General features: G+C 44.3%; 1 protein-coding gene across 3 annotated transcripts; it reads left to right on the forward strand.

Annotated features, from left to right (window-relative positions):
• On the forward strand, window positions 1-26,872 carry LOC138779362 (centrosomal protein 20-like). Of its 3 annotated transcripts, none has more exons than XM_069956578.1 (5): window positions 1-103; window positions 2,327-2,524; window positions 3,582-3,666; window positions 10,890-11,023; window positions 26,770-26,871. In XM_069956578.1, the coding sequence occupies exons 1-5, from the start codon at window positions 76-78 to the stop codon at window positions 26,844-26,846; spliced, it is 522 nt and encodes a 173-aa protein (XP_069812679.1). In that variant the 5' UTR covers window positions 1-75; the 3' UTR covers window positions 26,847-26,871. The 3 variants fall into 3 exon arrangements, with proteins under 3 accessions (XP_069812679.1, XP_069812681.1, XP_069812680.1); XM_069956579.1 differs by lacking the exon at window positions 1-103 and adding an exon at window positions 134-204 and having other exon boundaries at window positions 26,770-26,872; XM_069956580.1 differs by lacking the exons at window positions 10,890-11,023; window positions 26,770-26,871 and having other exon boundaries at window positions 3,582-3,670.
• Window positions 26,873-27,244: the final 372 nt, after the last annotated feature.

Genomic DNA, 27,244 nt, shown 5'->3' on the forward strand with positions numbered 1-27,244 from the left:
GCTACGGTGCGCATGCGCAGTGTACTGGCGGTTGGCGTTTGACTGTTCTGTCCAGCTGTTTCCACAGAAAGAATCATGGCGACCGTGTCAGACCTGAAAGCCGGTGAGTGCGGGTGTTGTTCATCACTCGGGCCGGTCATTCTAACAGCCGTTGTGTATTATATGGGGACTGTTGTGTGTCGGCCTGTATTACATCGCAGTAAGGTATAATATAGTGCACATACTGCATGTGTGTCCCCATCCCATAGGATTGTTATAGAGGGGGCCCACTATACATAGCACTGGGCTCTCATGCTGGCAGCCATGTAAACTCTGCTTCCAGTTACCATGACTACAGGAGATATATATATATATAATTACAGCTTTTGGACTTGCTCCATTTTATAAACCGATATTATAGCACTTATGCTGCCCCTTCATGATCATGGGGTCTAAGCCCCCACACCAGGGCAGGGCGGCAGTCCTATATGCTGGTAATACACATTACACCTATACATCAGCCTTCAGTCATTATGGGATGCTGATCTATATGTGTCAGTGGGGCCTGGGTCTGTACATACACATAGACCTCCCATTTATACAGGATGCTGATATGTAGGGGAATGTGGTCTGAAGTCACAATTACACATTAAGGGTACAAACACACACGACAGATCCGCAGGGGGGGGGATGGGACAGGGCAGTCTCCTTACATACTTGCAGCAGGATGTCCATCCCGCTGCGAGTGTGGCTTCCCATAGACATTACAGAGCAGGGATCCGCAGCGAGAAATCGGCTGCTGATCCGCCCTGTGTGTTTGTAGCCTAACAGTATATGGGTCAGTATTATGTATCACTACTTGTACGCCTGAAACATAAATAGTGTGTTGTTATGAATGGTGTCATTACAAAGTGCAGCTGGCCCTGCATAAATCGGGCCTTAACATGGCCCTGTGGATGGAAGAATAGAATTAGGGTATGTCCACACCAAGGAATTCTTGCTGAGAACTCCCTGCGGATTCCGCAGCTGGTTCCTGCGCAAACGCTACACTGCCCACCCACCCCATAGACTCCATTCTATGGTCAGGCAGATTTCGTCGTCCGCTAAAAGAATGAACAGGTTCATTTTTTGGGCGGACAGTGGAATCTGCTTGTGCATAGAATGGAGTCTATGGTACAGGCAGAGAGCGATGCGTGAGCGCGCAGGGACGAGCAGCAGAATCTGCAGGGAGTTTTCTGCGAGAATTCCTGTGTGTGTTTCCAGCCTTATGGCTTTTTAAACAAGGGGTCCTGAAGAGGTCAGAGAGTATGTACCACCAGGTACATCCTCTTTAAGCTGAACCCACAGATCGAACAGCGCCGTCACGTGGAAGCCGGTGCCCGGACTGTGGTCCAGTTCCCGTGCACGGCGCCATACTATGCACCGGAACCGGCTGGTGCTCAAGCACTGGAGGCGGACCGAGCTGCCCCCAGTGGGAGGGAATTTCCTCCCCCGTATGATGCGGCTCCCTTAGAATAAATGAGCACCGGCCGTTTCCGGTGCATAGTACAGCGCCGTGCACGGGCCGCGGTCCGAAAAAACAGACCGCGGCACCGGCTTCCCCATGATGGCGCCGTTCGATCCGTGGGTTCAGCTTAAAGAGGATGTATCTGGTGCACCCTACAAGACCCTACAAGACCTGCCATTCTGGAGATGTTCTCGCCAACTCATATAGCCAAAGGTTAACCCCTGTCTGAGGCTCTCCTTACAGACATCAGACATGGGCAAAACAAATTGGTATCTGCATTTTACCCAGGAGAGGTCCAAAAAGCGGATCTGCGGTGGAACATTCCACGTGTAGATTCTCCCATGTGAACAACGGAGTAGAAATCTTATGGCACATTGCTCTGTACAAATTTTACGGGCGGAATTTCAAGCAATATACGCGTAAATTAAATGCAGATTCCGCTTGAAATTCCTCGCCTATTCCTCATTGTTACCATACCCTTATTATAACCCTTTGCTTGCTTTGTTGCTGCTGGCTATGGGCCCTTGCACACTACGGAATCCGCGCGGATAAGCTTACGCGCTCCTACTTGAACATCTAGCCGTCCCATAGGTTCCATTCTATGGTCCGACAGATTCCGCCATCTGTCCAAAGAATTGACATGTCAATTCTTTTTTGGGGAGATGGCGGAATCTGCCTAAATAGAATGGAGTCTATGTAATGTGATTAGATACAGAAGTCAGGGGAAGGAATAACCTGCCTGTGTCTTATGCTATTCATGTTAATATTGGCGTGTCATTTGTTTATATTTCATGTGTCATATATAATGGCAGGTAATTTACATTTCTTTTCTTTCACTAGTTTTGACAGATACTTTGGATAAGAGAGGTGTGTTGGGACAGCTGAAGGCCAGGGTCCGAGCAGAGGTGTTTGCAGCTTTGGATGACCAGAATGAACCCAAACCTGTGTTGTCTCATGAAAATCTTCTAATCAATGAAATGATCAGAGAGTATTTAGAGTTTAACAAGTACAAGTACACATCATCTGTGTTGACAGCGGGTAAGGCCCTCATGCCATCAGTGTGCTGTTCACTTTCTGTCATTATACATGGTGCAGAGGAAAGGCCAAGCAAACACATTTTTTTAAGGCAAGGGAGTTACCTTGTGAAAATACTGCAGATTTACCTAAGAAAGGGTAGCTTCACACGTACCGCATGCGCCGCAGATTTGACTAAATGAATGAACACTGCATCAAATCTGCACCATCAAATCTGCTGCAGATTTGACAGTGCGGATTTAATGCTGTGTACAATAATTTAGTCAAATCTGTTGCGGATCCGCAGCAGACAATCTGCTGCGATACGGTATGTGTGAAGCTACCCTTAAAGTCCTTTGCATCTATTTCTACCAGAATGAAAGAACTTATTTACAAAATTTCTCCTTAATGGTATGGAACACCTGCCAACCTAAAAAAATGGATGACAATAACACATCTCAGTTTGCAGTAGTTAGACTACCAATCGCAATTTAGATTTTCAAACGTGGCCCTCTGGTTCTTATCAGGGTAATTACCTGCACCCTGGCCATCATTTCCATCCCCTTTTCTCTGCCTTTATCCTTCTTCTTTTGTCTTTCCTGTTTCATATATCATGTTATTGTTACTGGAAAACTTTCCACTGATGGAATGTAATATGTTTTTTCTTTACCGTGTATAATTATGCATTAGGGAATCGAAGTTCCCCTGTCTTCAGCGCAAGACCGAGCACCATGTAATTTTATGTGACTAGGTTTTGTGCTGGAAATGGGATGTATGAGACTGGAGTGGGAACCTCTATCTCCTAATGCATAGTTATACACAGTTGGGAAGATGGCACTCCAAAACATATTACATTCCATTAGTGCAGGTGCTTGGAAACATTTCAGCGCTGGATCTTTTGACATGTCGTATAGACTAAGCACTTAACCTCCTGGCTCGCTGCAGGAGGCTGGCTGCATAGACTTACAATGGAGACCTCCTGCAGCAAGAAGGGATTTGGCAGCTTCTCCCTGCTCTATATATTGGTCAGTGGGGGTCTCCACTTTATATTTAGTGGTAACTTAATTACTTTTCTTTGTAGAAACTGGTTTGTCAGATATTCCACTGGACCGTTCTTTTCTAGCAAAAGAGCTGAACCTTATTGAAGATTCAAGGGCTCAGTCTGTGTAAGTAGAAAGAATTTATCTTGTGTACCTGATCTCATAAAGCCAGGCTTAAAGGGGTTATCCAGCAAAAATCTTTTTCTTATAGATCAACTGATTTCCGAAAGTTCTATAGATTTGTAATTGACTTCTATTTAAAAATCTGAAGTATTCCAGTACAAATTAGCTGCTGGATGTCCTGCAGGAATTGGTGTTTTATTTTCAGTCTGACACAGTGCTCTCTGCTGACATCTGTCAGAGACAGAAACTGTCCAGAGCAGAAGCAAATCCCCATAGAACACCTCCCCCGCTGTCTCTGTGAGCTCTGTCACACTGAAAATAAAACACCATTTCCTGCAGGACATACAGCAGCTGATAAGTACTGGAAGACTTCAGATTTTAAAGAAGTAAATTACAAATCTGTATGACTTTCTGAACCAGTTGAATTGAAAGAAAAAGATTTTCACTGGACAACCACTTTAAGTATGGGTACTGTTACGTGTAATGTTAGCAGGTGCAGATAGTATTCATGATTTGCATCACGACTTTCAGTTTGAAACATTGGCAAAGTCCAGGTGCAGCATGTCAACAAGAGTAAATCATGAGAACTGCCAATCACCACCAACGCCGAAACCCAGAAGAAAGTAAAGCTCTTTGCATTATTATAGTTTTTCTGGTTTTGGCTAACAGATACTGACCAAAACACTGTGAACCTAGCCATAGACAGTATTAGTAAATTCTCCCAATTGTGCTTTGTGGGGCATTTTAGCCATGAGTTTGACACAATTGCTGCAAAAAATTGCAACCATCGCATTTGATCGTGTTTGTTTTTTGATGGTACTGTAGCATTTCCTCAACTCAGGAAACTGCAACTATTGCAAGAATTCCTGTGGGCGTAACAACATTTTTTCACGCTATGGGGGAAATATGTGGTTCCACAAGACTAGTAGTCATTCTGTAATTTTACAGAACCCTAAAGCCCTAGCCATAGTGTATGTTTTCTGGCCTTATTTTTTGTGGTTTGGGTGCATATTTTATTGTCCTCTTTTTTTCTTTTTTACAGCTAATTTCAATGGATTTGCAGTGTGGGTAACAGTTTGGTTATACTGACAAGCAATGTATAAGGCCCCAATAAACTCATATCTATGGCAGACCTGAGGGCCCTTTTAGACTTCTGGCTGCCATGATAACACACAAGCACCCTGGCTCAAGCATGCCAATTGGCTTATAGAGGGTGCAGCCCCTCCTGCTGGTACAGGAAATCTATGTACCAGTTATTCTAAAATGCTATGAAAGGGGGCGTGGCTTAGCGCGTGAACAGAGCGGTCGCATGTGAGAACAGCTCCCGCTCCGTGCCCGTTTGTACCAGTCTCCTGAGCAAGATCCTGACCCCTGCCGGTGCCCAAATACTCCGGGCAGCCATGGGAAAGATTGGCAAGCAGGAATTCGGTAAACCGAGGGCGCAACCCGGGCTGGAGAAGCTTAAAAATTATGCCCGCGGAGACAACCAAGATGGCGCCGATGGTCTACCTCCTGTGGCGCAGAGAGCAGCGGGGACTGACACTGACTCGGAGGCCGGCCCTTCTTCTCCTGGGAGCACCGCTGAGCCCACAATGAGAGAACTGTTGCTGGCCATCACCTCATGTAAGTCTACGCTTACTGTTAAGCTCGAGGAGGTGAAAATAGATGTGGGGCTCCTACGGCAAGACCTGCATAAACTCAGGGGACGGATTACTCATGCAGAAGATCGCATATCCTCACTGGAGGACAATGTGAACCCGCTAGCTAATACAGTATCCTCCCTCGAATCACAGCTCACTTTATGCAAGCAGAAATCGGACGACTTGGAGAACAGGCTTCGGCGCAACAACGTCCGTATTATCGGAATGCCTGAAAGAGCTGAGGGGCAAAACCCCACAGAGTTTGTGGAAACATGGCTTAAAGAGACATTTGCTGACACTGTCTTCTCGGCTGCATTTACTGTGGAGAGAGCACACAGGGTGCCGGCGAGACCCCCTCCCCCAGGCGCCGCGGCCAGACCACTGCTTGCACGAATCCTTAACTGCAATGACAGGGATCTTATCCTCCGCGCTGCCAGACGTAAAGGGGATATCATTCATGACAATGTAAAAGTGTCCATCTTCCCTGACTTTTCGGCTGAATTGCAGAAGCAGAGAGCCTCATATACCTCTGTGAAGGCCCGCCTCAGAGATCTTGGCGTGGCCTACTCCATGGCATATCCGGCACGCCTCAGAGTGGTGGATGGCGACCGCGCAATTTTCTTCAATTCTCCCCTGGAGGGCCGATGACTGGGCCAGAAGACAGAGAAGACGTTCTCCCCGCCCGGGATAACCCCTCGGTGACAATCCCTGTTACATTACAGCTCCTGGATAACCACGGATGAGTAACGCCTGGTACTGCATGTAGCATGGAACCTGTCTTATGTTCATCCAGTTACTGGTTGCCTCATTGTTGGGCTAGCAGGGGCCCTATGCCCGCGTATCGATGATGGGCACCACCCCATTAATAGAGCCACTCTTATGATATCAGATATCATTACCCATTTGCTTCTCCTTCTGTTTATTCTGAGTGTCCTAATATATGTGTCCTATGGTCTATCCGAGGACAATGTTAAGTTTAGTTATCAGTTTATACAGTTTCAGGTTCATGTCTTTTCCCGAGCACTAACTGAAAGAGATATATTTGACCAGCACAGAACATTGCATATGGTAATTCAGGGATATATTACATTGGTACCATTGTCTAGACTACAAAATGGCTGATTTCGCAATGATATCATGGAACGTCAGGGGTCTAGGGTCCCCCAAAAAGAGATCACTTATCTTCTCCCATATCCGCCAACACAATCCCTTAATCATCTGCCTGCAGGAAACACATATGGTCAGAGATAATGTCAGATTCCTGAATAAACCCTGGGTACAATGGCAGGCACACTCCTATCATACCTCATATTCGAGAGGGGTTTCTCTTCTAATACACCGCACGCTCCGTTGGGAGCCCATGGTCACTAAAGTAGACTCTCAGGGTAGATATATATTTGTCCATGCCTTTATAAACAATGTGGCGTATGTCATAATGGGGATCTACAATCCTCCTCCGGCTAATTTGGAGATTGTACATCAGGCCGTTATGTTTGCCGCGGACTACCCGACTGCCAGGTGTATATGTCTCGGTGACTTCAACCTAGTGCCGGACGCGTCCTTAGATAGACACGACCCCACCCCGCCCGGGGGCATGGCTACGCCCCCTACACCTAATTGGTCCCCTCTGGGACGGTTAACTAGGGAAGTGGGATGGATAGACGCCTTTAGGGCCCGTAACCCTACTCGTAAAATATTCTCCTGTTACTCACCCGGGAAACGAGCCCTCTCCCGAATAGATCTAGTTTATTGCAATTCATCTATGTATACTGCCCTGCTGGATGTTTCTTATAAGGTCCGTGCGGTGTCAGATCACTCGCCTGTATTAGTGACTGTTAATGCGGCCTCCTTGGCTGGACCCAGAAGGTGGAAAGTACACCCCTTTTGGCTTCAGTTAATTGGGGACAATGATCGTATACCGAATCAATTGGAGGAGTTCCTGGCCCTGCATGATAACTACGGTAATCCCTTAGTGTTGTGGGACACGCTGAAGTCGTTCTTGAGAGGATGTCTAAAATCTACGATATCCTTTATCAAGCGTGACACAGCCAGGATGGAGAGAGAATTAGCGCACCAGTGCATGGCCCTGGAAGAGAGATATATTGCAGACCCTACCGATAACAACAGGCTCCAGTGGCTGGCCAAGGGTCGTGACTATATGCAAACACCTTAATCTCAAACTGAATAGAAAATTGTTTTTTAACAAACAATTTTTCTTTGAACATGGTAACCAATCCAGCAAACTTCTGGCCCAATTAGTACACCAAAACTCTGCGTCACCAACCATACTTAAGATTAAGTCAGAGGATGGTGGCATCCTTATAGAATCACCACAAATTGCGGCCAGATTTTCCCAATTCTATGAGTCACTGTACGCCTCACAAGTTAATTACTCCGAGGCGGATCTATCAAACTATCTATCCACCATCGCTTTCCCCCAGCTGTCTGAGGATGAGCGCTCCTTGTTAGACAAAGAGATTACGCGAGATGATATCACTGAGGCACTTGGCGATCTTGCCACGGGGAAAGCGTCTGGCCCTGATGGCCTGCCACTGGAGGTACTGTACAGGTATGCTGCAGAGCTACAAAGACCCCTGCACCAGATGTATACTGAGGCCCTGCAGGTGGAGACTCTTCCTGATTCCCTATATGATGCCACCATAGTGGTAATTCTAAAACCAGATAAAGACCCAGAGGATTGCGCCTCCTATAGGCCAATTTCTCTCTTAAATATAGATTACAAAATACTGACCAAAATACTTGCTAATCGACTGAATAGGGTCATATTGTCAATAATCCATAAGGACCAGGCGGGATTTATGCCCGGGAGATCAACTACTGATAACATCCGCAGAGTACAGGCTGCGGTCCAGACGGGAGTGGCGCTGGGTGGGGACTGGGCCTTGGCGTCACTTGATGCCGCCAAGGCCTTTGATTCCCTGGAATGGCCTTTTCTCTCGGCAGTCCTTAGGAGGTTTGGGTTTGGAGAGGTCTTCATTAAGTGGATCTCTATCCTATATAAATCCCCTAAAGCTCAGGTCCTGGTCAACGGGGTTTGTTCCCCTCCCTTTGCTCTCGGTAGAGGAACCCGCCAGGGGTGTCCTCTATCGCCGCTGCTGTTCGCGGTGGCGGTAGAGGCTCTTGCTCTTTCCATCAGACAGGATGATGCAGTAGAGGGCATGCCCTGCGGTGATAGAGAGGACCGCGTGGATTGTATGCGGATGACTTGGTACTATTTATGGCACATCCGGATACAATGCTACCATACCTCATCCATAAAATTGACACCTTTGGTGACTTCTCGGGTCTTAGAATAAATTGGGCGAAGTCAGTGTTCTGCCCCCTGAAACCTAGACGGTGGCCCGAGGAGGTGTGTGGCTTAAGGGTGGTTGACCACTTCAAATATCTAGGAGTGTTTATCTACAGAGATTCCCGGAGAGTCCTGGCAGGAAATGTCCTTCCCCTACTGTCATATGTTAGGGATAAATTTAAAATCTGGAGCTCTCTCCCATTATCGGTGCCTGGGAGAATCAATCTGATTAAACTGATTATACTCCCCAAATGTCTGTATATCCTGCAGCATGCTTCTGTCCCTGTGCCGCTCACGTTTTTCAACTCCTTAAAATCTTTAATCCCAGCATTTGTATGGGGAAATCAGAGAGCAAAACTGCGCCTGACCACCCTACAGAGACCTAAGGATGAGGGTGGCTATGCGCTACCGGACATTTATTTGTACTATTTGGCGGGTCAACTTAAGCATATACGCCCCTGGGTGATGCCTGACGACTTACCCACTTCTGAAGTCCGACTGACACAATATTTGGGCATCCCCAACATCCGCCTCCTATTGGAGAGCCCCACTGGAGCGTGTAAGCCATACCTGCCCCTACACAGACTAGCGAGGCAGGTCTGGCATGCCGCCGGGAGGCTACATGGCTTCTCTGGTGTCATGGCGGACCTCCCTCTATGGAATAACCCCAATTTCCCCCACATGACCGCAAACTTAGACCCTGCCTTCTGGCGACTACATGGTGTTACCTGTCTACAAGACCTGTTCGACTCTGGCACCTTAAAAACGTTCCTTCAGCTCCAAAACGAGTTCAACTTACCACGTACCTCCCAGTTCCGATACTTTCAGATTCGTCATGCCCTGAATGCTCAGTTCTCACCCCCCAGCCCGCCTATATCCGACTACCCCTTGATTGGTGTACTACGGTCTCAAGGCCCGACTGGTCTCATTTCCACTCTGTACACTCACCTGATCCAACTGAAGGTCTCCGGTTCTCCCCTGCCAGCAGAAACATACTGGAAAAACTTATATGCCCACACTGACTGATGAGGATTGGCAGGACGTAGTCTGTTCACACACATTAGTATCTCCGGCAGCCAATAATAAGATGACCCAAATGTTCATTATACACTGCTGTTACCTTACGCCAGTAAGATTATGTCGTATGGGCCCGTTTGGCCACCGATGAATGCCATAGGTGCCATACACCTAAAGCTGATTTCTGGCACCTGATTTGGCACTGCCCATTTATCTCTACATATTGGCAAGAGGTTATGGTGATGGTGACAGAAGTTCTGGGAAAACCAATACCGGTGACTCCTATCATTTGTTTGTTCGGTGTGCTGGCGGAGGAGGACTGGACGCACCACGAGCGTATATTCTTGCGTGAAGTTCTATTCTTAGCCCGTAAGGTGATTGCTTTGCGTTGGATGGACATGAGACCTCCCACGCTAACTAAGTGGAAGAAATTAGTTAACACAGTAGTACCATTCTCCCAAATAGTCTATATGAAACGGGGCCATCCTAATAAGTTTCGGAAGGTTTGGGGACCCTGGTGCGATTCTACGCAAACGGCGTATACCGCCTCTAACTATAGGACTCTGAGGGATTCCCTAGAGGCCCGACTTTCTCCCTAGAACCTTACTCGGGATAGACTCGCTCTTGTTTAGAGATTGGACTTGTTCAGTTAAGTGCTAAGTGTATTCAATGTACAATTGTGACGTTCTTCTGTACAGTAAGGGTTAAAAGACCCTGTGTAAGTAACTATCTCAGTGAATGCAATGTTTATTGTACTCTTTACATTGTTAAATAAAAAGAATTTAAAAAAAAAATGCTATGAAAACACATTGCCGTAGAATAAGGCTCCTTAAAGAAGTTTTCCAGTCTTTCAGAAACAGCACCACTCTGGACCTTAGTTTGGGTGTGGGTCTTAGAGCTCAATGTCATTGAATTAAATGGAGCTGAATTGTTAATACCACACACAAGCTGAGGACAGTGGTGTCACTGTTCTTGCAAGAAAGTAGCTGTGCTTTATCTAATGCTGTGATTTTTCCAGCTATTTTGCAGTGAATTGTGCAATTGTGGTAAATAGTACAAAAAATGCTCTCTCTTACCACAGTTGTACCATTTGCTGCAAAATAGTGTGAAAATCTGGGCAAAACTAGTCATCTATTACTGTTGTCTTCCTTCTAAATTGCAGTGTGGGATAAATAGCTATAAATGCTCTCATACCTGTAGCATTGCGTGTTGTCATAAATTCACTTATTCTATTGTCTATTTTTTTCTTGCTTCTACAGACCAATCCTATATGGGTTGCTTTCTCATTTCTTACATGGACACAAAGAGATGCCATGTCCCTCTTCTCTGAACCAGTCCTTAGAGAGATCTACACAGAGGCGCACTGAAAGCTCTGCAGACATTATTGCAAAAGGTAGTGCTGAGCTTTATTCTATGTATGAATAAAGTGCTAGTCTCTTTGTACACTATGTGACCTGCTTGTTGTATACATCAGCAAAGCTCCTGGCGAGTCCCGCAAACAGATCTATAGACCGCCATTCACCAGACAGAAGCCATGCTTCCTCCCCCCTCCGCCCCGGTACTGCCACCGCCGCTGCTACTCTCCGATGTGGGATGCCAACAGTCATACTGTTGCTGGGCACTGTGGGGATGGTCTCCACTGTGTGTGGGCTGCAGCCTACCTCTCCTCTTCCCTGTCATGGAGTGTAACATATTGCTAATCTGTCAAGTGTCGGGCTGTGATATTACGCTGTGATATTACAGCACTGGGCCTAGTACATGGTGACTAATCCCCACAGCTCAGCCAGCTACCTCCCACCCCTCCATAGCTGCTGAAATCTACTGCTTTAGAGGAGCCAGACACAGACCAAATGAGCATCAAGAACAACAGCAAAACATGAAAAAAAAAAAGACCTACAGAAGATTGGGTCAGTTAACTCAGGCCAGAGTTGGTTTAGTTTTTTTTTAACATCTTATTAACCAGCCCTATAACTCTGCTATGCCATACTGGCACACATTTATCAATCTGTCTGAGACAAAAAAAAATTATGTCCATTTTTTTTTTTGTCTTAGACAGATTAGTGTGTGTGTGTATATATGTGTGTGTGTGTGTGTGTGTGTGTGTGTGTATATATATATATATATATATATATATATATATATATATATATTTGCACAGTATTTTCCTATTATATAACGAAATATTACTGAATACACGTCTAGTTAGTGCTTCACATTTTAAAATGCCGTTTCTATGGCATATTGCTAAGTGATGGCATGTTGCTAAGTTATGTCATCCCTTTTATTATTGGTGGGGTTCTGACCTCTGGGATCCCCTCAAATCACAATTTACAGCTGCCGTGTCGCTGAAGTCTTCTATGCACAGTTGCATTCCCATCCACCTGGTTGTGCAAAGAATTACCACTGGCCTCCTTTACTACTATTGTGGTGGCCCAGCAGATCTCTGCACTACTTGTCAGGGCACTGCAGAGTAAATCAGTAAAAGGAACTTACCATTGCAACCCATTCTTTCACAGGAACATGGGGGTCCCCAAGATCATAAAGTGATGGCATGTCATAGAGATAATGATATACGTATGCATATACACATATATACACACACACACACATACTTTGGAGAAAGTTTTTGGCAGAGCTAAAGTGGTTGCAGATGTTGACAAAGACCTTCAGTTACCATTAGGGGGAGCTACTGGTCCATTCATATAAAACCTTGCACAGCATGCTTATATCTTTTCTGCAGGCTTGATTTTTCTTTCCTGATTGTGTTAGATTGCTTCGGGAATAGGATGTACTAAGTCTAAACATCTCTGTCCTGTCATGTACAAACCTATCAAGTCAGTGTATAGGTCTTTGTTTAGGCTACAGAGCTGAGAGAAGAGAGGGGTGGAATGTTCTGCCCAGTTTGTAGATTCTGTCCCTTTGGCATTTGTTATTACTTCATTAGTGTAGCTTTATGTCCCATGCCAAATATTGGGCGTACTTGCTTCATATATAAATTTGACTCCCTGTTTAATTTAAAAAAATCAGAGTTAAAGGGGTTGTCCATTCTTTAGTGATAGTTAAACATGCTGCTGGGGCTATGGAGAACATTATAAACCTATATACTTACCCGTTCTGCTTCACCTCCGCTAACAGCCCCCAGGCCATCTGATGTTTGCCGCCATCCTCTTCTTTATAACTTGTGCTGATGTGCCATGTGGACAGCAAATAAACGCTCACTACAGAAAGATCTACAGCATAGATCTTTCGGCCTAGAGGTCATTTCCTTTCCACAGGACATGTCAAAAGTTTTGAAGATGACGACGGCGGGAGACACCGGTTGGCCTGGAAACCAACAGTTGAGTGGGGTGGGTAAGTATGCACTTTTGTTATGTCCCCCACACCCTCAGCCAGGGCCGTATTAACAGCTGCTGCTGCCCTAGGCACTAAACCTGAAGACGCCCCACCTTGGGGAGCGTGGGGGAAAGTGGTTTTGGCCACATACATTTCTCTACATGTAGAAACCTTGTCTGAATCACGTTTTTCACGTTTTTTAGCTGCTTAAAACATACATTTCCACGTAGAATCAATGATAAGAGCCGTCTGCATATTGTCTGAAGGAATTCTTACCACAGGATTGGTAGGTAATAGCTCCAGGCATCACAGCCATACCAGACCTGAACAACACCACCATACCATACCTCCCCCCCACACCCCTCAAAAAGTCACCAGATTTACTGGGAAGTCTGAACTGGAGGTGGGAGATAAAAAAAAAAAAAATACTAATAATAATAAAGAAGTTGTTTCCTTCTCCCTTTCTTTCTGGTGCTGCCCCCCAGCAAGATGCTGCCCTAGGCATTGGACCACGGGCGCCTAGTGGTAAATACGGCCCTGCCCTCAGCATCATTTTTAATTATGACTAATGACTGGACAACCCCTTTAAGGCTGGGTTCACACTACGTATATTTCAGTCAGTATTGTGGTCCTCATATTGCAACCAAAACCAGGAGTGGATTAAAAACACAGAAAGGATCTGTTCACACAATGTTGAAATTGAGTGGATGGCCGCCATTTAATGGCAAATATTTGCTGTTATTTTAAAACAACGGCTGTTATATTGAAATAATGGCAGTTATTTACTGTTATATGGCGGCCATCCACTCAATTTCAACATTGTGTGAACAGATCCTTTCTGTGTTTTTAATCCACTCCTGGTTTTGGTTGCTATATGAGGACCACAATACTGACTGAAATATACGTAGTGTGAACCCAGCCTAAAGGGGTATTCCTGTCTGATAAGTTATCCCCTCTCCACAGAATTGGATAAAATTGTTCACAGAATGAATGATGCTCAACACTCCAATGTGGCCAGCACTCCATTCAATTTCTCTGGAGCCACCAAGCATTTCTGAGTACAGTGCTAGGTAATGTTCATTAGCCCCATAGAGAATAAATGCAATGCTAACTGCATTCACAATGCCGCCATTCCTTCCCGGGAAAAATTTGTCTTAATTTTCGTGATCAGTGGATCACACCCCCACCGATCAGCTTACCTCCTATACTGTGGAAAGGGAAGTTCTTGATGTAGGAATACCGCTTTTAATACTAAAAGCATAACAAACTTATTAGTTCTAGTTTAACCCCTTAACGACATCTGGCGTAAATTTATGCCCCCGCGCCCTGGTACTTCGCGCAAATGGACGTAAATTTACGCCCAGCGATCGGGGAAGATGGCCTGCTATAATGTATTGCAGGCCATCTCTGCTCGTCGACATGGGCCGCCTATCTTCGGAGGTCTTCAGCAGCTCCACTCTACTGCCCCCTAGCGGCTTATCAGTGTATATTATACACTGATCATTTGCTTTTGGGTAAAAAGAGGGGGGTTTTTTTCCAATTTTTTTTTTCTTTTTATGCGCCCTAACACCGCTGAGTGCTGATCAGCATCGCACGTAAGTGCGCCGCTGATTAGCAACTCCTCCTTTTTGGCGTAGGGGCGTTTTTACCCCCTCTATCCTACCGCCACTGGCTGCTAAGTGCGGCATTTATCAGCAACTCCTTTTTTGGTGTAGGCTTTTTTTCCCCTTACTGTTAAAAAAAAAAAAAAAAAAAAAAACGTAAAAAACACTACACTACACAAAATAGTTTTACACTACACCACTACACATTTACATACCCCATATACTAGTCCCCATATAAAGATGGCCCCCAGGGTGTTTCTGGTGTCGGACGCATACGTTATTATTGCCTCCGTCACCGAAACAGCCCGTGAGGATGAATGGGGGGATCCTTTTTCCCTCCATTCATCCTCATCCTTATCATCCAGTGACATGTCTGGGGGTAGCGTAGCGTACGGTGCCCCCCAGACACGTCTTTCCGCCAGTACCGTCCCAATAAGAGATCACGGTATGGCGTGAAATTCTACAAACTCTGTGAGAGTACCTCAGGGTACACTTACAGATTTAGGGTACGTGCACACTGCGGAATGGCGACGGATAACCCTTTGTGCATTCCGCAGCTGGCACCCACCGGCGGACTGATGCGGGCGCACATGTCATACACTCCATTCTATGCACGGGCGGATTCCGTCGTCCGTCCAAAGAATGAACACGTTCATTCTTTGGACAGAGGGCGGAATCTGCCCGTGCATAGAATGGAGTGTGACACGAGCGGAGACGCACGCCTGCATCAGTTCACCGGCGGGCGCCAGCTGCGGAATGCACAAAGGGTTATCCGTCGCCATTCCGCAGTGTGTATGTACCATTACAGTGTATGAAGGAAGGGACAACCGAATCCAGCCCCCAGATGCCCCCCCCCATCCTCCGAGTTAGTGGGAAGATCATTCGGAAACTGATCTTCCCACTGCTGGATAAAGGTTACCACCCGTACGGGGATAACTTTTATACCAGCACCCCCTCTTCCGCTCCCTCGCTGCCCGAGCTACTATAGCTTGCGGCACGATCCGAAAATATTAGAAGCAGTAATAAAGCCCTAATATTTAGCAGCCATGGAGCGGCCCCAGCGCTTCTGGATATGAAGGACCCCGTATCGCACCAGGGCAACATTTTCCAGGTGACGTCCCCCACACTGGAAAACAGGAGACCCCAGAAGAAGTGCAGAGTGTGGCGTAACAGGGGGATCAGGAAGGACACCATTTTCCAGTTTGACACCTCTCCTGATCACCCCGGCCTCTGCATACTGGATCGCTTCAAGGCTTACCACACGTCATTGGAGTTCTACATTTTCTAAATTCTGTCCCTTATTTCTATTTCAGGGGTCACATTGATCCAGGGATTATTCTGATCGCCATTATGGAGTCAGGAAGGAATTTTTTCCCTGTGATGGGGCTACTGTCGTCTGCCTCAAGAGGGTTTTTTGCCTTCCTCTGGATCAACACAGGTTGAATTTGATGGACAACTGTCATTTACAACCTTATAAACTAATAATTGGCCTAATACCCCCAAATAAATTAAAAATTGTCCCTTTTCCCCCAGCTAAATAGGTATGGCCGCCATTCCCATTAGAGGATGCCATGCTGCAATTACACAGCCTCTGTGCTGCCAGGACAGTAGAAACCCCCCACAAGTGACCCCATTCTGGAAACTACACCCCATAAGGAATCTACCCCACATATGGGCATAAAGCGTCATGTGGGTGCAGGGTAAGCCTCCAAAGGGAAGGAGCGCAATTTGTCTTTTGGAGGCTGCATTTAGCTGGAATGGATTTCAAGGGCCTTGTTGCATTTAAAAGGCCCCTGTGTTGCCAAGACAGTTGAACCCTCCCACAAGTGACCCTATTATGGAAACTACACCCCTCAGGGAATCTAACAAGGGGTGCATTGAGCATATGGACCCCACTGGTGACGGGCACAAATGTGGAACAATGTGGCGTGAAAATGAAATATTACATTTTTTACACTATAATGTTGGTTTAGCCTTAAATTTTCCTTTTTCACAGGGGGTTAAAAGAGAAAAAAAACCACACAATGTGTAGAGCAATTTCCCCTGAGTCCGTAAATACCCCACATGTGGACATAAAGCGCCATGTGGGTGCAGGGCAAGCCTCCGAAGGGAAGGAGCGCCATTTGGATTTTGGAGGCTGGATTTGGCCAGAATGGATGATGAACGCCATGTCGCATTTACAGAGCCGTCGTGCTGCCAAGACAGGGAAAACCCCCCACAAGTGACCCCATTCTGGAAATTAGACCCCTCAAGGAATCTAACAAGGGGTGCAGTGAGGATATGGACCCCTTGATGACGGGCACATTTGTACCGTGAAAGTGAAAAAAATGAAAATTTTCCCTTTCACGTCACATTGTTCTACATTTGTGCCCGTCACCAGTGGGGTCCATATGCTCACTGCACCCCTTGTTAGATTCCTTGAGGGGTGTAGTTTCCAGAATAGGGTGGGGGGTTCCCGGTGTTTTGGCAGCACGAGGGCTCTGTAAATGCAACATGGCCCTTGAAATCCATTCCAGTGAAATCCAGCTTCCAAAAGCCAATTGGCGCTCCTTCCCTTTGGAGGCTCGTCCTGCGCCCACTTGGCACTTTATGTTCACATGTGGGGTATTTCCGTACTCAGGGGAAACTGCGCTACATGTTTGGTGTTTTTTTTTTTCTTTTTTTCTTTTATCCCCTTGTAAAAATGAAGGCTAGATCAACATTTTAGTGGAAAAAATTAAATTTTTCCTTTTTTACACCACATTGTTCTGAAAATCTGTGAAGCACCTGTGGGGTCAAAATGCTCACCGCACCCCTTGTTACATTCCTTGAGGGGTGTAGTTTTCTAAATGGTGTCCCTTTAGTGGTGTTTTTTAGGTTTTGGCACCCCAGAGCCTCTGCCAACCTGAAGTGGTACGGTCAAAAATGACCAAGTATAACGGAGGCGTTGAAATTCACTAGGCACTCCTTTATATCTGAGGCTTGTGGTTGCGTCAAATAATGCATTAGGGCCACATATGGGGTATTTCTATAAACTGCAGACAAACTCGCAGCAGGGATGTTCATTTTCATTTTGCCCGCCATTGACTACACAGGGACAGGATATGCAGCGAGTTTCACTGCGTTTACGCAGCGAGGAACTCGCTGCATACACGTCCTGTGTGTTTGCACCCTAAACCTGAGCAGGTCCCTAAAAATATCTGATTTAGAGATTTTACTGAAAATTTGTATATTTGCTGCTAATATTTTAAGCTTTCTATTGTCTAAAAACAATGAAAGATAGTTTAATAAATGCTGCCAACATAAAGTAGACAGGTTGCTAATGCTATTTGATATATAATTTTATGAAAATGGTTATATAACCATTTTCTGTATAAGCAGAAAGTTCCAAAGTTGAAAAAATTCATTATTTTGTTTTTTTTTCATAAAGATTCGACTCCAATTTACCAGAAATTTAAAGTACCCTATCACACGAAAAAACAATCTCAGAATCAGACGGATAGGTAAAAGCATCCCAAAGTTATTGATGAATAAAGTGACACAGGTCATATTCATAAAATTTGTCTCTGTCCTTAAGGCCATTTCAGGCTCTGTCCTTAAGGGGTTAAAGAAGACGTGTCAGATCTCCCCCCCCCCCCCTTCCCAACTAAGTGCAGGGCAGGGCATTGAAAATTCGTTCAGGGCATACCCTTTGTTATCTTTATTCCCCCTTAGCACTTATCTAATGCTTTTTATTCATATGAAAATTAGATTTAAGAGCCTAGTTCAGAATGTCCCAGTCACCTCATAACACCACCTTTCTGCTGTAACCTTTTTTCGCTTTGCCACTTCGCCTCCGCCTGGAGACCTTTCACAGACGTCTGTGCAGTAGCACCATTTTCCCACCTGCGCAATAAAAGCAGCCTATTAGTAGGTGGCAGAGATGTACTAAACTAAAATCTTTCAGGCAGGGAAACACCCCTTGGGCTCTTGCACCTAATTTGCATATGAATAAAGAGGCACTAGATCTGGGTGCTGGAGGAGATGATAATACTAAATGTATGCCCAGATTTTGGGCTTTTAGTGTCCTATCCCGCCTTGTGCTGGGTTAGGGAGGGCGCTCTTACATGTGGCAATAAAAAAGTTGCAATGACACATGTGGTTCTTAATTGCTCACAGCATCGGAACTTACTGCTTTACAGGAAATGCCTTTTGAGATAACTACCTACTGTTTAAATCAAGAGTTTTTTGTTAAATATTTAAACAAAGAAAAACAACTTTTGGTGATAGTTTTTCCAAATTTTCATCTTACTATCTGTATTTTAAAATAATTCTAAACTCTTAAAGTATAGACCATGTTTCAGTATCTGGAACTGAGTACCCTAACATACCTGGCTCTCATCCACCTTCAGGACCTTTAAGAACAACATAAAAACCCACCTCTTTAACCCCTTAAAGTCAAAGCCAACTTTCTTTTTGCACTTTTGCTTTTTCCATTTTATGTTTAAAAGTCCCTAGCGCTTGCATTTTTTCACCTAGAGACTTATATGAGCGCTTATTTTTTGCGAAACCAATTGTACTTTGCAATGACAGGCATTATTTTTCCATAAAATATGCTGTGAAACCGGAAAAAAATCATTTGCGCTGTCAAATTGAAAAAAAAAAAGCGAATTTGTTTTGATTTCGGGGAGTTTTGCATTTATGCCGTTCGCCCTATGGTAAAACTGACTTGTTATGTATGTTCCTCAAGTTGTTTCTATTACAACGATATGTAACATGTACAACTTTTATATGATGTGATGGCTTTAAAAAAATTCAAACCATTGTTAACAAATATATGTTCCTTAAAATCGCTCTATTCCCAGGCTTATAGCGCTTTTATCCTTTGGTCTATGGGGCTGTGTGAGGTGTCATTTTTTGCGCCATGATGTGTTCTTTCTATCGGTACCTTGATTGCGCATATACGACTTTTTGATCACTTTTTATGAATTATTTTTCTGGATTTGATGCGACCAAAAATGCGCAGTTTTGCACTTTGGAATTTTTTGTTGCTGACGCTGTTTACCGTGTGAGATCAGTAATGTGATTAAATAGGATTTGAAAGAAGAGAAAGGGAGGACATGATAGAATCCTTTAAATATGTTAAAGGACTAAATAAGGTTCAGGAGGGTTTTTAGAAAAAACTGAACTCAAGAACAAGAGGACACAGTGGGAGGTTAGTTGGGGGAAAAATCAGAAGCAATGTGAGAAAATAATATTACTTTACTAAAAGAGTAGAAGATACTTGGAACAAACTTCCAGCAGATGTGGTTAGTAAATCTACAATAACAGAATTTAAACCAGCCTGAGATAAACAAATATCTATCATAAGATAATCATACATCTATCCTAAGATAATAAGAAGGGAACTACTAAAAGGGCAGACTAGATGGACCCAGTGGTCTTTTTCTGTCGACATTCTTCTATGACCCATGCTGTATCTCAGAATCTCTATAGTGAGACCTGCTGCGATCAGTATATTTTGATATGGCTGATAACTTGAACCGGTTACTAGAAATTAGTGAATTTACAGTATAAACAAAGTGAATCGCTTTGTTAGCTTGGCAATCTGCGTATCAGCTGGCTGCCTCTGAAGTCCGTGCCGCTTTGTGCTGCTCCACCCTGGGTGCCTGAAAAAGTTGGATCCAGTCTTGGGAGAAGTTTCCCAGAACTGGATTCAACATTTCCAGCCACTCAGGGTGGAGCAGCACGAAGCGTCATGGACTTCAGAGGCAGCCGGCTGATTTCCGAAGCTAACAAAGCGGTTCATTTCATTTATACTGTAAATTCGCTCATCTCGTATAGTAATGCTTTATGATCTGAATTTAGTATTCACAGAGCCAATGGTAATGTGCTTGTGCAATGTGCTTGAACCCCCAGCAGTTACTATTCAGACTCGTGCCTGTGTGTTCAGCCTTAATGGAACAAATTGCAGAATTGTTTAGAAAAATGTAAAAGAAACGCTTAAGCTTTTAATCACTAACCTCATATGTTTATATGTTATTGAGGGATTGTGAAGGAAGCTTGTAAAGGGCATTCTGCTGTAAAACAGTTCTCTTGTCCTTCAGAGTTTGTAGATCTAATGTCCTTGCATGGCGTCTCTTACCCGAGATCTACGGTGTTTACTAGGGATGGTCCAAACCCTCCGAGGTTCGGGTTCGTATGAACCCGAACGCTCGGCATCAGATTCCCGCTGTCTGCCCGCTCCGTGGAGCAGGTGGATACAGCGGGAGGACCGCCTGGAAAACTGGGATACAGGCTATGGCTGTGGCTGTATCCCAGTTTTCCAGGCGATCCGCCCGCTGCACGGAGCGGGCAGACAGCGGTAATCATTACCGAGAGTTCGGGTTCGGACCATCCCTAGTGTTTACCCAAAAATTGGGATTTTCCAATTTAAAAAAAAAAAACATTTTTAAATATCGTTTTTGGTAATTCTGGGTTTATAGGGAGGTCAGATAGTTCTTGGTTCTCATCTCTAAGCCAAAGTGGAGAGTGGTTACAAAGCTCCCTCTGGAGGACCTGTCTAGTGTAACATTACAGAGACTTAGGCTATTGTCCAAAAACTAATAACTCTCACACTTTAGGTGACAAAACTCCCTAAAGAATTATGCAGATGAACAGGTCTGATAGTGCAGATTTCAACCTGCGAGAAATCCGCGTATGTGTGCGTTTTGCGGTTTTTCCGCAGCAAGTTTATCGCAACTGAAATGTCTGTTTAAAATGTCTCTCATTCTAAACGGACATTTCAGTTGCGATAAACTTGCTGCAGAAATACCGCAAAACGCACACATACGCGGATTTCTCGCAGGTTGAAATCTGCACTACCAGACCTGCGGATTTCCACGGAAAAATAAGCTGCGGATGCGGTAGGTGTGAACGCACCCTAAACTAGTTTTCCGGGAAAAGCGGACTGATCAGCTATTCGACGCTGCACTACACAGTGAATGGATTTTTTCCCTGTTCATTGTGTAGCTGTGCAGAACCGTAACTACAGCTCGGCTGTTATTTTATTGAATAGTGACACATTCCCACCACTACACAATGAACATAGACAAACCTAGTTTGTGGTGTAGTGGTGTACTGATCACTGTAGGTCCTGGGTGTAGGCTGATGCGTCTGTTTTGCTCGGAAAACCTCTTAAGATGGTAACTGATATTTCAACAAACTTTGCATAAATCAATAGTATGTAGTGAATTGTAAGAAATGTTGTAATATACTGTATGTTATGAGAGACAAATGTTTTTCTCCCAACTTATCAGGTAGCCTGGTCCACATAAACGTCCATTCATTCTTAAAAATGGCTTGGATTGGAGTGACATCTTACCAAAAAGGACTAGCATCTTACTTAGAAATCGGGTTACTTGCTGTCTATACAAGTCTATGGATAGGGGAGAGGAGAGGGAGAGATTAGAAAGAAGTAAACACAGTAAAGACACTAGACAAGTTTATTAGTGCTCACTCTGGGGCTTGGCTGCACAGTACTGCTGTATAATGTCCGCCATTCTGCTGCTTCTTAGCATAAAGTGATAGTAGAGCAGGATCCTCTTCTGTGTGTGCAGTGTATGGGAACCCTCATAAAGGCAGAATTAATCAATTCAACACATACTGCCATGTTTCCCCACAAATAACAACTGATCAGTTATCTACTTCTAGTCCAGAGACCCTTCCAACAAGTAAGGGTTTATTCTGTTTCACAGAAATTTTAAAGGGGTTATCCAGGCATATAACATTTTTATATTCTCATTGGGCCACTAAAAATGAAAAAGCAAAAAAATTGTATTTGCCTTGGTTCCCTGGTGTGATGTCATCCAGTCCGCAACTCACCACTCTAGTTCCTACTTCGGAGATGGACTTATCTCACAATAATAACCAATCACTGAGGAGTGTTCCACCTCAGGGGACTGACTGAGTGGACTGCCATTTCTGAGTCTTTAACTCCTTAGGGACCAAGCCTGTTTGGGCCTTAATGACCAGGCTCATTTTTCAAAATCTGACCTGTCTCACTTTATGCGCTTATAGCTCAGTGATGCTTTAACGTATGCTAGCGATTCTGAGATTGTTTTTTCGTAACATATGGTACTTTATGTTAGTGGCAAAATTTGGTCACTGTCTTGTGTGTTTTTTGTGAAAAACATCAAAATATAATGAAAAATGTGAAAATGTTGCACTTTACGAACTTTGAAATTCTTTGCTTCTAAAAAAAAAAAAAAAGGCACATGACAAAAATTAGTTAGTAAGTCCCATTATCAATATGTCCTCTTCATTCTGGCTTCATTTCGTAAACATATTTCACTTTTTTAGGGTGTTACGGGGCTTAGAAATGTATCAGCAAATAATCAAATTTTCATGAAATTTCCAAAACTGATTTTTTTAGGGACCAGTTCTTTTTTTTAAGTTGATTTAGGAGGCTTGTATACTGGAAACCCCCATAAGTGACCCCATTTTGGAAACTAGACACCTTAAAGAATTAATCTAGGGGTATAATGAGCATTTTAACCCTACAGGGGCTGGAGGAAAGTATTCACAATTAGGCCAGAAAAAAATGGAAAATAGAAATTTTCCAATAATATATTTAAGATTAAAGTATCTCATTTTCATAATAAACATGAGAGAAAATGCACCCCAAATTTTGTAACGCAGATTCTCCTGAGTACAATGGTACCCCATATGTGGGCGTAAACCACTGTATCGGCACACAGCAGGGCTCAGAAGGGAAGGAGCGCCTATTAGCATTTCCAGTTCAGATTTTGCTGAAGAAATTTCTGAGTGCCAGGTGCGTTTGCAGAGCCCCTGTAGTGTCAGCAGAATAGAACCCCCCCAAAAGTCACCCCATTTTGGAAAGTGCACCCCTCAAAGAATTCATCTTGGGGTTTGGTGACCATTTCGACCCCACAGGTATTAGAGGAAAGTATTCAAAAGAAGACAGTAAAAATGAAAAAGTAGAATTTTTCCAATAACATGTTTGTTTAGTTTGAAATTTCTCAATTTCACGAGAAACAGGGGAGAAAACTCACCCCAATATATGTAACGCAGGTACTCCTGAGTAGAACGGTACCCCATATGTGGGCATAAACCACTGTGTGGGCACACAGCGGGCCTCAGAAGGAAGGGAGCGCCAAGCATTTTCAGTGCATGATTTTTCTGAAGAAGTTTCTGAGTGCCAAGTGCATTTGCAGAGCCCCTGTAATGTCTACATAATAGAACCCCCGCCCCCCCAAAAAAAAGTACACCCCTCAAGGAATTTATCTTGGGGTGTGGTGAGCATTTTGACCCCACAGGTATTGGAGGAAAGTATTCAAAACTAGACCGTAAAAATGAAAAGAATTTAATTTTTCCAATAACATGTTTGTTTAGTTTGAAATTTCTCAATTTCACTAGGAACAGTGGAGAAAAAGCACCCCAAAATTTGTAACTGAGGTTCTCCTGAGTGCAGTGGTACCCCATATGTGGGCATAAACCACTGTATGGGCACACAGCAGGGCTCAGAAGAGAAGGAGTGTCATTTTAGTTACAGGCAATATGTGGGTGTTTACTGGTTATCTGGGGTGGTAATAGACAATCTCGGGGTGTTTACTGGCTATCTGAGATGGCAACAGGCAATCTGGTGGGGTTATGGGCAATCTGGGGTGGTTACGAGAAGTCTGTGCCAATCTGGGGTGGTTACGGTCAATCTGGGGTGGTTACGGGCAATCTGGGGTGGTTACTGGCTGTATGGGGTAGTTATGGGCAATCTTGGGGTGTTTACTGGCTATCTAGGGGTGGTTACTGGCTATCTGGGGTGGTGATGGGCAATCTGGGGGTGTTCACTGGCTATCTGGGGTGGTGACGGGCAATCTGGTGGTGTTCACTGACTATCTGGGGTTGCAACGGGCAACGGGCCGATAGCTGAGAGGAGGGGGCTGCGGGCATTACCGGCGCTGCTGCACTATTCTGCACCATCGCCATAAAGAGCTGATGGCAGCAGAATAGAGCCCATTAGTGATCGCCGTAAAAATCCGTATCGGCGGTCACTAATAACATAATACATGTATTCTCTGGGTCGCTACGGTTATGGCGATACCACATTTGTCTATTTTTTTTTAACTATTACCGCTTTGGCGCAATAGAAACTATCTTCCTAGCAAAACCCCACAAAAACTGTTGCCGCATTGCAAGATCCATAGCGTTCTCATCTTTTGCGCTACAGAGCTGGTTTTGGGCTTCTTTTTTGCGGGAAGATCTGTAGTTTCTATTGATACCAAGTTTATATGTAAATGATTTTTTGATCTCTTTTATGACGTATTTTCTAAAGTGGATTGATAAAATACAGCTATTCTGGTACTGTTTTTTTTATTTTTTTTTTACAGCGTGTGTCGTGTGATATAATTATTGATATAGTTTTATAGATTGGGTCGTTACGGACGTGGCGATACCAAATATGTATAGGATTTGTGTTTTTGATCACTTTTATGTCACGTTTTATTGTGTATGGGGAATGTAATGCATCTTTATTATTGGGGGGGGCTGTGTTGTGTTTGGTGCACACTTTTTTTCACTTTTTTTTACTTTTACACTAGTGTACATTACTGTACACTAGTGTAAAATTCTTTGATCACTGATACAATACATTGCAGTACCTGATGTACTGCAATGTATTGTATCATGCCTCAAGCTGACAGGCAATAGCCACAGCCACCCATGTCAGCATCAGGCATCTCCATGGTGACCCCAGGGACCTTCATTAGGACCCCGGAATCACCATGGAGACATCGGGACCCCGGACGGCGCCGCGGGACATCGCGATCATGTAAGTGGACCTGCGGTGCCTGCGGTCATGGTTTGACAGCGGCATTTAACGGGTTAAACTGCCCGGAGCGGAGAATCCTCCGCTCCGGGCAGTTACAGGAGGGTGTCAGCGGTCACACTGACCCCTGATCCTCCGTTCTGCAGCCGCCGCCGGGCGGTGATTTATTCCGATGCGCCCGCCGTTAAAAGGCGTACGCATCGGAATAAAGCCCATTAGTGGCCGCCATGAAAAGGCAGCATGGCGGTCACTAAGGGGTTAACCGAAGTAGGAAGCAGAATGACCCTCCCCCTCGCAGTCTGCTACCTACCTTCAAGGTGGACTTGGGTCACAGTCACTGGGCGCAGGGGTCACTGCTGAAAGGTGTTTATTTCATAGGTAGGAAGTGATAGGACCCAAGTAGGTGTTTTTTGTTTTTTTTACAGTGGCCCAAACAAAATATCAAAAATGTTTTCATATACCTGGATATCCCCTTTAATTTATAGGTAAGGTAAGGTTTTACAAAGCATAAGTCTCAAAGAAAGCAAAAATGAGAGATAACCAACCCACCCACTCACTTAGGGCCCTATTCCACCGGACGATTATCGTTTGCATAATCGTTAACGATCTCAAGCGACCGCTATTGCGAAAGGCCTGAAAACGTTCACTCATTTCCATGGAACAATAATCGTTACTTATGATCGTATTTGCGATCGTTATTTCTTCGCAATTGCGTTCGTATCTACTGCGAATGACTGAACGATGTCTTATTCAATGCGAACGTTTTGCGAACGAGCAACGATAAAAATAGGTCCAGGTCTTATAAAGCGATCAACGATTTCTCGGTCAGTCGTTAATCGTTAACTGCATTTTAACCGAACGATTATCGTTTAGATTCCAACGTTTTAACGATAATCTAAACGATAATCGTCCGATGGAATAGGGCCCTTACTCGAAAGGGTAGGATTAAATGCAGAGGTTACAGGGCACGGTAAAGGAAGAAGTGGGGTAGTACAGAGTTACTCGGCTGTGCTCTGTGCTCACTATTTCTTTCTCTAAATGGGGGGGCCCCCTCTTGTCGACAACTAGCAGATAGCCTTAAATCCCCCCTGTAATGCTTACTGTAATGCACCATTTCACCTATTTTATGGCCAGAAAAGGCCATGTGAAACAGGACTGTATGCTACACACTATGTTTAATGCAACTGACAACTGAAAACTCTTTATAGAACAAAACTAGTTAGTAGTGGTCCAATAGACAAAGTGCTGCATGAAAGTGCCAAAGGTTGTCTGTAATAGGGCCAAGCAAGTGAACGGATAAGCTGCTTTGTCAGAAACCTCTCCAGATATTATAAAACCTTTGATAAAACAGAGTTGTTGTTTTTTTTTTTTTTGTTATAATAATTCTACTTGTAACATTCTGCCATATGTTCTTGTTTTCAGGTACTCGTCTAGAACCCATGCAAAGTATGCAAGCAAGCCCTGCTGATTTCTATGTATTCCAGGATACACACAGATAGTGGTCTGCTATTTATAGCGTGTAATTTATTGATTACAGATTTGTACATATTTTATTAATTTAAATTTTTCTAAAAGTTTTACAAAAGGAGCATGTGTTGCAATAAAATCTTTGAAAATCCATATTGTCTGAGTTTTTGAATATTTTTTTATTATGTAACTATCTTGGTAATAATAATCCTTGCTGTGTTTTGTGCATTTGTTTTAGTCTGTGTAGTTAACGTATGCAGACATCTGTCATCTGCAGTTCATGTTCCAAAGTGCAGACATTGTTAGATAGCTGTTAGCGCAAAGAGACTCTCTGGTGCCCAAGCCCCTGACATGCTGAGGGCTGTAACGCTTCCTCACTCACCCTTCCATTCAGCCAGCTGAAAGCTAAGGGTGCCTTTTATAGAGATTT

The sequence above is a fragment of the Dendropsophus ebraccatus genome, unplaced genomic scaffold, assembly GCF_027789765.1.
Source record: "Dendropsophus ebraccatus isolate aDenEbr1 unplaced genomic scaffold, aDenEbr1.pat pat_scaffold_709_ctg1, whole genome shotgun sequence".
Taxonomy (NCBI): domain Eukaryota; kingdom Metazoa; phylum Chordata; class Amphibia; order Anura; family Hylidae; genus Dendropsophus; species Dendropsophus ebraccatus.

Bases quoted from the DNA above. Each gene is read 5' to 3' on its own strand.
- LOC138779362 (XM_069956578.1), top strand. From the start codon at position 76: ATGGCGACCGTGTCAGACCTGAAAGCCG. The intron at 2,525-3,581 runs GTAAGGCCCTCA...TTTTCTTTGTAG, and splicing joins ATCATCTGTGTTGACAGCGG to AAACTGGTTTGTCAGATATT. The intron at 3,667-10,889 runs GTAAGTAGAAAG...TTGCTTCTACAG, and splicing joins GATTCAAGGGCTCAGTCTGT to ACCAATCCTATATGGGTTGC.